This window comes from Chrysemys picta, chromosome 8 (assembly GCF_011386835.1).
Source record: "Chrysemys picta bellii isolate R12L10 chromosome 8, ASM1138683v2, whole genome shotgun sequence".
NCBI classification, from domain to species: domain Eukaryota; kingdom Metazoa; phylum Chordata; order Testudines; family Emydidae; genus Chrysemys; species Chrysemys picta.
Genome location: NC_088798.1, coordinates 68,514,851 through 68,525,773, shown reverse-complemented (window position 1 = coordinate 68,525,773; position 10,923 = coordinate 68,514,851). Strand labels below are relative to the sequence as shown.

Genomic DNA, 10,923 nt, shown 5'->3' with positions numbered 1-10,923 from the left:
CTTACCTGGATTAACCTGAGCTTTGGCAGCACTTGGGATGTGGAGCAACAGCAGCAGGAGAGGCATCCTGGGAGGGGAGATCATCATGGCAGGTTACTTCAGCCCCAGAGCAGCAGCTGAATGGGGAGATAAAAGAAGCAGTAGAAGACATTAAGCAGGACAGTGGGAGTATGAAATTGTCACTGCTGTGAAGGGGCAATACTGTGCAGCTCAATGCACACGGAGCAGAGATGCATGAGCATGAGAGGGGCCCACATGCAGTCTGAACATCTCTAGGGGGATTCTGATCATAGAATCATAGAATATCAGAGTTGGAAGGGACCTCAAGAGGTCATCTAGTCCAACCCCCTGCTCAAAGCAGGACCAATTCCCAGCTAAATCATCCCAGCCAGGGCTTTGTCAAGCCGGGCCTTAAAAACCTCCAAGGAAGGAGACTCCACCACCTCCCTAGGTAACGCATTCCAGTGTTTCACCACCCTCCTAGTGAAATAGTTTTTCCTGATATCCAACCTGGACCTCCCCCACTGCAACTTGAGACCATTGCTCCTTGTTCTGTCGTCTGCCACCACTGAGAACAGCCGAGCTCCATCCTCTTTGGAACCCCCCTTCAGGTAGTTGAAGGCTGCTATCAAATCCCCCCTCATTCTTCTCTTCTGGAGACTAAACAATCCCAGTTCCCTCAGCCTCTCCTCATAAGTCATGTGCTCCAGACCCCTAATCATTTTTGTTGCCCTCCGCTGGACTCTTTCCAATTTTTCCACATCCTTCTTGTAGTGTGGGGCCCAAAACTGGACACAGTATTCCAGATGAGGCCTCACCAATGTCGAATAAAGGGGAATGATCACGTTCCTCGATCTGCTGGCAATGCCCCTACTTATACAGCCCAAAATGTCGTTAGCCTTCTTGGCAACAAGAGCACACTGTTGACTCATATCCAGCTTCTCGTCCACTGTGACCCCTAGGTCCTTTTCTGCAGAACTGCTACCTAGCCATTCGGTCCCTAGTCTGTAGCAGTGCATGGGATTCTTCCGTCCTAAGTGCAGGACTCTGCACTTGTCCTTGTTGAACCTCATCAGGTTTTTTTCGGCCCAATCCTCTAATTTGTCTAGGTCCCTCTGTATCCGATCCCTACCCTCTAGTGTATCTACCACGCCTCCTAGTTTAGTGTCATCTGCAAACTTGCTGAGAGTGCAGTCCACACCATCCTCCAGATCATTAATAAAGATATTAAACAAAACCGGCCCCAGGACCGACCCTTGGGGCACTCCGCTTGAAACCGGCTGCCAACTAGACATGGAGCCATTGATCACTACCCGTTGAGCCCGACAATCTAGCCAGCTTTCTATCCACCTTACAGTCCATTCATCCAGCCCATAATTCTTTAACTTGGCGGCAAGAATACTGTGGGAGACCGTATCAAAAGCTTTGCTAAAGTCAAGGAATAACACATCCACTGCTTTCCCCTCATCCACAGAGCCAGTTATCTCATCATAGAAGGCAATTAGGTTAGTCAGGCACGACTTCCCCTTCGTGAATCCATGCTGACTGTTCCTGATCACTTTCCTCTCCTCTAAATGTTTCATAATTGATTCCTTGAGGACCTGCTCCATGATTTTTCCAGGGACTGAGGTGAGGCTGACTGGCCTGTAGTTCCCCGGATCCTCCTTCTTCCCTTTTTTAAAGATGGGCACTACATTAGCCTTTTTCCAGTCATCTGGGACCTCCCCCGATCGCCATGAGTTTTCAAAAATAATGGCTGATGGCTCTCCAATCTCACCCGCCAACTCCTTTAGCACCCTCGGATGCAGCGCATCCGGCCCCATGGACTTGTGCACGTCCAGTTTTTCTAAATAGTCCCGAACCACTTCTTTCTCCACAGAGGGTTGGTCACCTTCTCCCCATGCTGTACTGCCCAGTGCAGCAATCTGGGAGCTGACCTTGTGCGTGAAGACAGAGGCAAAAAAATCATTGAGTACATTAGCTTTTTCCACATCCTCGGTCACTAGGTTGCCTCCCTCATTCAGTAAGGGGCCCACACTTTCCTTGATTTTCTTCTTGTTGCCAACATACCTGAAGAAACCTTTCTTGTTACTCTTAACATCTCTTGCTAACTGCAACTCCAAGTGTGATTTGGCCTTCCTGATTTCCCTCCTGCAAGCCTGAGCAATATTTTTATACTCCTCCCTGGTCATTTGTCCAATCTTCCACTTCTTGTAAGCTTCTTTTTTGCGTTTAAGATCAGCAAGGATTTCACTGTTTAGCCAAGCTGGTCGCCTGCCATATTTACTATTCTTTCTACACATCGGGATGGTTTGTTCCTGCAACCTCAATAAGGATACTTTAAAATACAGCCAGCTCTCCTGGACCCCTTTGCCCTTCATGTTATTCTCTCAGGGGATCCTGCCCATCCGTTCCCTGAGGGAGTCAAAGTCTGCTTTTCTGAAGTCCAGGGTCCGTATTCTGCTGCTCTCCTTTCTTCCTTGTGTCAGGATCCTGAACTCGACCATCTCATGGTCACTGCCTCCCAGGTTCCCATCCACTTTTGCTTCCCCTACTAGTTCTTCCCTGTTTGTGAGCAGCAGGTCAAGAAAAGCTTTGCCCCTAGTTGGTTCCTCCAGCACTTGCACCAGGAAATTGTCCCCTACACTTTCCAAAAATTTCCTGGATTGCCTGTGCACCGCTGTATTGCTCTCCCAGCAGATATCAGGGTGATTAAAGTCTCCCATGAGAACCAGGGCCTGCGATCTAGCAACTTCTGCTAGTTGCCAGAAGAAAGACTCATCCACCTCATCCCCCTGGTCTGGTGGTCTATAGCAGACTCCAACCACGACATCACCCTTGTTGCTCCCACTTCTCAACTTTATCCAGAGACTCTCAGGTTTTTCTGCAGTTTCATACCGGAGCTCTGAGCAGTCATACTCCTCTCTTACATACAACGCAACTCCCCCACCTTTTCTGCCCTGCCTGTCCTTCCTGAACAGTTTATATCCATCCATGACAGTACTCCAGTCATGTGAGTTATCTCACCAAGTCTCTGTTATTCCAATCACATCATAGTTCCCTGACTGTGCCAGGACTTCCAGTTCTCCCTGCTTGTTTCCCAGGCTTCTTGCATTTGTGTATAGGCACTTAAGATAACTCCTCCATCGTCCCTCTTTCTCAGCATGAGACAGGAGTCCTCCCCTCTTGCGCTCTCCTGCTTGTGCTTCCTCCCAGGATCCCATTTCCCCACTTACCTCAGGGATCCAGGGTTCCTGCCCTTGTCCAGTACAGTGGAGCACTCATCCTCCATTTCTCCCCCGCTGCCAGCCCTGTCTCCTTGCTCACGTTTCCTGCCAACTCCCAGTTTGCTAGTCCCCTCCCTTGATTTCTGCTTCCAATCAGGGCTGCCTACTCCTGGGTTCCTCCCATAACGCAGCAGGAGAGAAATCAACATTTTCCTATCTATAAATTGAGTTTCTAGAGTCCGCCCCCAGCTTCATCCCCCATTTGAGCCAGAGGGCAGCTCTTATGCATGTGATTGGCCTGTCTGTCTCCATCAATCATAGAGCATGTCTTTTCCCACGTGGCTGTTGCAGCAGCTACAAGTTCTGCCCTAGGATATTCTGCTAGAAAACCTGTGTGATGCTGGCAGACCAGGTGTCAGCTCATGCCAAGGCCTCCAGCCTCACTGAACACTGACAAATGCATAGCTGGAAACCAGTCTGGCTCACTGTGTGTTAGCATGGTTAAAAAAGATGTTAAGTTGAAAAGAATGTGTTTAGACCTTATGAAATGCTTGAAGGATGCTGCATGTATTGATCTCACTTATAACATCTGTAGCTCATGGTATACAGTGCTACTGAGTGTTTGCATGTAAACCGCTGTAATTGTGTAACTCACCAAACAGAAAAGAAGCATTAATTAGTGTGTGCAGGGCCAGCACTTCACAAGAAGGCCCACTGAAACCAAATGAGCCACTGAGAAACATCAAATGACAAAGACACACACCCATGAAGAAGAGACAGGCATGGCCACTTGTTCCATCAGTTTGAACTCTGAGGGAAAGGAATAAAATTCCCTGACCAGGAGGCACTGTATCAGTGTGCTGCCTTGAATTTGGAGGGACAATATTTCTAAGCATAAGCAAGGGATCCCCAAGCTGCTTAGCTTAGGTTAGCCCTAAGGGACATACAGATACTGCACATCACAGCAGCTTCCATTACCTTTTGAAATCTAAAACTGTAACTCATTTCTGTGTGTGTGTTTACCTGCTTGTACCTTGTAAATAACTCTCATTTCTTTCTCCTAGTTAATAAATCTTTAGATAGTTTATTACAGGATTGGCTACAAGTTTTGTCTTTGGTAAGAGATCTAAGGTGCAATCGACATGGGGTAAGTGACAAGTTCTTTGAGACTGGAAGTAACCTAAATATTGCTGTGATTTTTTTAAATAAATGGAGATATCCTATCTCCTAGAACTGGAAGGGACCTTGAAAGGTCTTTGAGTCCAGCCCCGTGCCTTCACTAGCAGGACCAAGTACTGATTTTGCCCCAGATCCCTAAGTGGCCCTCTCAAGGATTGAGCTCACAACCCTGTGTTTAGCAGTCCAATGCTCAAACCACTGAGCTATCCCTCCCCGCCTAAATTAGAAAAGCTAATGTAAGGGACCATCTATCACAAAGGAAAGTTTGACCGGCAGGTAAGATAGACTGGAGTGCCCAAAGGGGATGCCTGTGACTCCATGTTAAGGCTGTTATAAGGCTTGAAGAGTTCACACTTGTTACTTGGTTGGTGAAATCTAATTATAGTACACACAACCAGTTGTTTGTGCCCTGTTCCTTGACAGTCTACCCTGAGGTTGGCACTCACACTCCTGCTGTTAGCCCTGGAGCCCCTTTTATTCTATCATCACAGTAACACCAAGATTTTTGTCCTTCTCACCATATGTCTTGACACAATGAACCTTGTGATAAATGAAGGTGGGGGAGGGGGGGAGCTCCCTTTTATGAACACCCAGCCAGCCAGTAGCTATAAAATCTCACTTAGTAGCTGTTCTCTAATTGCTCTACCTATAAAAGGTTTAAAAAGTCTCACTACTATGCATAGGTAAAAGGAAGTGAGTGGGCACCTGGTCAAAAGAGCCAATGGGAAGGCTAGAACTTTTTAAAATTGAAAAAAAGACTCCCCTTTTGTCTGGCTGCTGCTGCTGTTCTCCCAGGGAGAGGTGGACAGGGCTGCAGCTATGCAGTAAGAAGCTTGGGCCAGGCATGGAAAAATCATTAGGTATGATACTAAAACTGATCTTGGTGTTACTGTGATGATAGAATAAAAGGGGCTCCAGGGCTAACAGCAGGAGTCTCCACACTGCTGGGGCTTGGGCCTGTGACAAACCTGCCTCCTCTGCACATTAGACAGTGGGGAATGCGTAACACATGCTGTCCAGTGGGTTACATTAGGTTCTAACAAGCTTCTGGAACCAATGATAACTAACGACAGAACGGATAGAAAATGGAAGCGTGTCAGGAGAACAGAACAAGGGAAACATTACCCCAAGAATGACAGATTCCCCAGCTGCAAGAGGAAGAGATTATCAGATTCCAAAGAGAAAGTGACTGGCACCCTGCCAATAAGTCTCCTGATTAAACAGCTCCACCATCTACAGCCAGGGAAAATGCCAAAATACCCATTGAACATCTTGTTATAAACGTCCCAGAATTTCAATTCAACAACTGATAAGATACACCAAACAATCCGTAACAAGACAAAGGTTATGGTACAATTTTAGTTCTTCTAAAACTTACTCACACATGAAGTTTTTACAATTCTATCCCATCATAATGAATGTTCTGGATGTTACCTTAACTATGGTAACATAGGGTTACCATATTCAAACATTTAAAAAAGAGGACACTCCACGGGGCCCTGCCCCCCCGGCCCCGCCCCAACTCTGCCCCTTTCTGCCCCTGCCCCACCCCAGCCCCACCCCAAACCCACCCCCATTCCAACCCCTTCCCCAAAGTCCCTGCCCCAACTCTGCCCCCTCCTCTGAGCACCCCACATTCCCCCTCCTCCTTCCCGCTTTGATCTTGGTTGGGGGTTGCTAAGTGCTTCCCTGCTCCCGACTCGCCCTGCAGCCCCTGCACACACCCCCGCTCCTGCAGCCTCTGTGCCCCCTGCTCCCCACTGGCCCTGGAGCCCCTGCACCCCCCCCGTCCCTGCAGTCTCTGTGCCCCCCCGCCTGCCCTGCCCCTGCACCCCCCTACCCCTGCAGCCTCTATGCCCCTGCCTCCCCTGCTCCTCCTCACCCTGCAGCCTCTGCACCCCCCCCCCGCCTGCCCTGCTCCCCCGCTCCCCCGGCAGCCTCTGCCTGGCGGGGGCTTCGGATGCTCAGAGGTGACCAGGGCAGCGCGGGTCCCTGCAGCCCCGGCACACGCCGCATTCCTGCCCTGCGCCGCAGCCTTCTTCCTGCCACGCGGGGTGACGGGGCCGCAGGAAGGGTCCCCCAGTGGCCGGGGAGTTCCAGCCCGTGAGGGAAGCCCGAGCCGCTGCCTGGGCCCGGCCTCCCCGTGGTCCTGCGGGCTCGGCTGGGGCGCGCGGTCCGCCCGGCCTCCGGGGGCAGCAGCGGCCCCTCCGCCGCCTTCTGCGGCTGCGCCTCCCTCCTTCCCCCGCCCGAGCTCATTACAATGTAGCCGGGCGGCTGGGCTGCGCTGCGGACCCGGCGGGTCCTGCTAGGGCCGGGCGGACCCTGATTTATGCTGCCTCCCTATTTCCCCGGACATGTCCGGTTTTTTGGCAATTCCCCCCGGATGGGGATTTGAGCACCAAAAAGCCGGACATGTCCGGGGAAATCTGGACGTATGGTAACCCTAGGTAACAGCTAATACAGCATCAAAATATCATCCACCCCAAAGTAGAACACCTGCACCAACCACACCAAAGTTCAACAATTATACTACATGATACAGATGGCAACAGCTACACTATCCACACCAAGGTGAAACAACTATACAATCTGCAGAAAGGGGTTAGAGATACACCTTGTGCACTGAGGTGTAACAGCTACACCAGCTGCATGACAGTGTAACAGGTGCACTGTGCACACAATTCATAGCAGCTAAACCCTTTGCACTCAGCTGTAAAAGTTGTAACCTCCATACCAAGCATGGAATAGCATCCTGGTGTAATAGCTACACTATCTACAACAAGGTGTAACAGCCATTCCATCCACACCAAAGACTAACAGCTACACCATCAGTATTAGTGTGTAACAGCTACCCCATCTGAACAAAGGTTTAAAAACTACATTAGCCAAGCTATTGTACCTGCAAACAGGTTTGACACTTACCCCATCCATACCTGGGTGCAGAAGGCACCCCATCCCCATCTCTACCAAGCTATCAGCTGTATGGTCTGCAACACAGTGTAATACTTATAAACACCAACACCAACACCAGGGTGAACAGCTACAGCATCCACACCAAGGTGTGACAACCATAACATCTCTACCAAGGTGAAACAGCTATACCATCCACAGGAAAGAGCCACACCTCTACCCTCCTGTCCTTATCCCTGTGTAAATCTATACGTATACAGTGAGTTGTAATGGCTATATGAGTAGCACACAGATGTGTTAGATATGTGAGCCACACCCAGGTAAACAGCTCACACTCTCCACACCAAGCAGTAACAGACATACCACATGTACCCAGGTGTAACAGCTACACCATCCACACGCAGGAGTAATGATACCATCCACACATGGGTGTTAAAGCTACCCCATGCACACTACAGTGTTACAGCCACTCCAACAGCACCCAGGTGTAACACTACACAATCCATATCCACCTATAATAGCAAGACCACCCGCCCCAAGCTGCTACACCAACTATTGCAAGATACATCATCTATACCATCCATACCAAATGTGTAACCTTCCACCTCCTGCAACCAGGTCCTGTGCCACAAGCACTGTTAAGGTCAGCCACACAGCAGGAAGTGACATCTAAACAGAGGCTAGGAGGACACAGGCTGTGGTTCTGGGGCTACCCAGAATGCGCCGACACTGCTCATGCACGGAGAGAAGTAACATGCCCACACCAGTCACTGACAGCAGCAGCAGCAGGGAAACACTCATTATGGGGGGAGAGTCAGTTGACACTGACTTCTGTCATGTGGAGGGGTGTTTGCCTTCAGAGCCCTGACTCAGGGCTTAAGCTATACTCCTGTGTGTTAGACACCTCTGGGGCCTGGTCTACACTACGGGTTTAGGTCGACTTTAGCAGCGTTAAACCGAATTAAGCCTGGACACGTCCACACAACGAAGCCCTTTCTTTCGACTTAAAGGGTCCTTTAAACCGGTTTCTTTACACCACCTCTGACGAGGGGATTAGCGATAAAACCGGTCTTTGCGGGTCGGAATTGGGGTAGTGTGGACGGAATTCGGCGTTATTGGCCTCCGGGAGCTATCCCACAGTGCTTCATTGTGACCGCTCTGGACAGCACTCTCAACTCAGATGCACTGACCAGGTAGACAGGAAAAGACCCGCGAAGGTTTGAATTTCATTTCCTGTTTGCCCAGCGTGGAGAGCACAGGTGACCCCGCAGAGCTCATCAGCACAGGTAACCGTGATGGAGTCCTCCCAGGATCGCAAAAGAGCTCCAGCATGGACCGAACGGGAGGTACGAGATCTGCTCGCCATATGGGGAGATGAAGCAGTGATAGCTGAACTCCGTAGCAGTAAAAGAAATGGAAAAGTATTAGAAAAGATCTCCAAGGCCATGAAGGACCGAGGCCATAACAGGGACACACAGCAGTGCCGCGTGAAAATTAAGGAGCTACGGCAAGCTTACCACAAAGCCAGAGAAGCAAACGGAAGGTCTGGGGCAGAGCCGCAAACTTGCCGCTACTACGCGGAGCTGCATGCGATCCTAGGGGGTGCAGCCACCACTACCCCAACCGTGTGCTATGACTCTCTCACTGGAGAAACACACAGGGAAGACGGTTCGGGGAACGAGGAAGATGATGATGGAGGTACTGTAGGTAGCTCACAGCAGCAAGGAAGCGGAGAAACCGGTTTCCCCAACAGCCAGGATATGTTTGTGACCCTGGACCTGGAACCAGTAACCCCCGAACTCACCCAAGACCCTCAGGGCACACAGGAGACCTCTGGTGAGTGTAACTTTGTAAATATTTGTAAACATTACAAAAAAAAAGCAAGCGTGTTTAATGATTACTTTGCCCTGGCAATCGCGGCCAGTACATCTACTGGAAAAGTCTGTTAACGTGTATGGGGATGGAGCGGAAATCCTCCAGGGACATCTCCAGAAAGCTCTCCTGGTTGAAATGGGGTGATTTTATTAAGGGGACATTCAGAGGCGCCCGTTCCTGCTCTTCTGACCAGAAATGTTCCCCGCTGTTAACCACATGGTGGGGGGAGGGGTGAAGTGATCATCCCAGAGAATCGTGTGTGTGTGTGTGTGGGGGGGGGTTTACTTGTGTTTCTGCCACATGTTAACCGGGAAACCGCAGCCCCCTCCTTTTACATTGAAACCCCATTTTAAATGGACAACCCAATTCATCCTTGATATGGGAAATGCGCTGCTGTTTGCAACCTTTCCCGCAGGTTAAGAAGGTTAAAAAAGCCAAAACACTGTGGCCTACGATGGCTGCCTGCAAGCCGAAATATGCGACCTTGTAATGAAAGAGTGTACCCATTGTTCTCTAAAATGTGTCTTTTTTAACCACCTCTCCCTTCTCCTCCGCCAGCTGCAAATGTTTCTCCTTCGCAGAGGCTCGTGAACATTAGAAAGAGAAAACGTCGGACGAGGGACGAGATGTTCACGGAGCTGCAGATGTCCGCCCAGGCTGATAGAGCACAGCAGAATGCGTGGAGGCAGTCAATGTCGGAGATGAGAAAAGCCCAATATGAACGAGAGGAGAGGTGGCGGGCTGAATCGCGGGAAGAACAGAGCAAGTGGCGGGCTGAAGACGATAGGTGGCGTCAGCCTGCAGACAGACGGCAAGAGGCAATGCTCCGTCTGCTGGAGCATCAAACTGATATGCTCGAGCGTATGGTTGAGTTGCAGGAAAGGCAGCAGGAGCAGAGACCGCCGCTACAGCCCCTGTGTAACCAACAGCCCTCCTCCCCAAGTTCCATAGCCTCCTCACCAAGACGCCCAAGAACACGGTGGGGGGGCCTCCGTCCACCCAGTCACTCCACCCCAGATGATCGCCCAAGCATCAGAAGGCTGGCCTTCAATAAGACTTAAAGTTTTAAAATGCAGTGTGTCCTTTTCCATCCCTCCTCCCCCACCCATCCCAGGCTACCTTGGCAATTATCCCCCTACCTCTGTAAGGAACTAATAAAGAATGCATGAATGTTAAAAAAAAATGACTTTATTGCCTCTGCAAGCGGGAGGGGAGGGTGGGGTGGGGTGGTTGGTTTACAGGGAAGTAGAGTGAACCGGGTCGGGGGGGGGGGGGTTGGAGGGTTCATCAAGGAGAAACAAACAGAAGTTTCACACCGTAGCCTGGCCAGTCACAAAACTCGTTTTCAAAGCTTCTCTGATGCGCACCGCGCCCTGCTGTGCTCCTCTAACCGCCCTGGTGTCTGGCTGCGCGTAATCAGCGGCCAGGCGAGTTGCCTCAACCTCCCACCCCGCCATAAAGGTCTCCCCCTTACTCTCACAGATATTGTGGAGCGCACAGCAAGTAGCAATAACAATGGGGATATTCTTTTCGCTGAGGTCTGAGCGAGTCAGTAAGCTGCGCCAGCGCGCTTTTAAACGTCCAAATGCACATTCCACCACCATTAGGCACTTGCTCAGCCTGTAGTTGAACAGGTCCTGACTCCTGTCCAGGCTGCCTGTGTACAGCTTCATGAGCCATGGCATTAAGGGGTAGGCTGGGTCCCCAAGGATCACGATAGGCATTTCAACAT

General features: G+C 50.4%; 2 protein-coding genes across 2 annotated transcripts in view; one reads left to right on the top strand and one right to left on the bottom strand.

Moving 5' to 3' along the window:
• Positions 1-3,348, bottom strand: part of DDR2 (discoidin domain receptor tyrosine kinase 2) — an 89,665-nt gene extending 86,317 nt beyond the window's left edge. Inside the window, 2 exon segments of the mRNA XM_065554773.1 lie at positions 6-116; positions 3,237-3,348. Coding sequence (XP_065410845.1) covers positions 6-87 — 82 coding nt within the window. The 5' untranslated portion in view covers positions 88-116; positions 3,237-3,348.
• Positions 3,349-8,225: 4,877 nt separating this feature from the next.
• Positions 8,226-10,415, top strand: LOC135973124 (uncharacterized). The gene is made up of 2 exons (XM_065554775.1): positions 8,226-9,152; positions 9,750-10,415. The coding sequence occupies exons 1-2, from the start codon at positions 8,612-8,614 to the stop codon at positions 10,250-10,252; spliced, it is 1,044 nt and encodes a 347-aa protein (XP_065410847.1). The 5' UTR covers positions 8,226-8,611; the 3' UTR covers positions 10,253-10,415.
• The last annotated feature ends 508 nt before the right edge of the window (positions 10,416-10,923 follow it).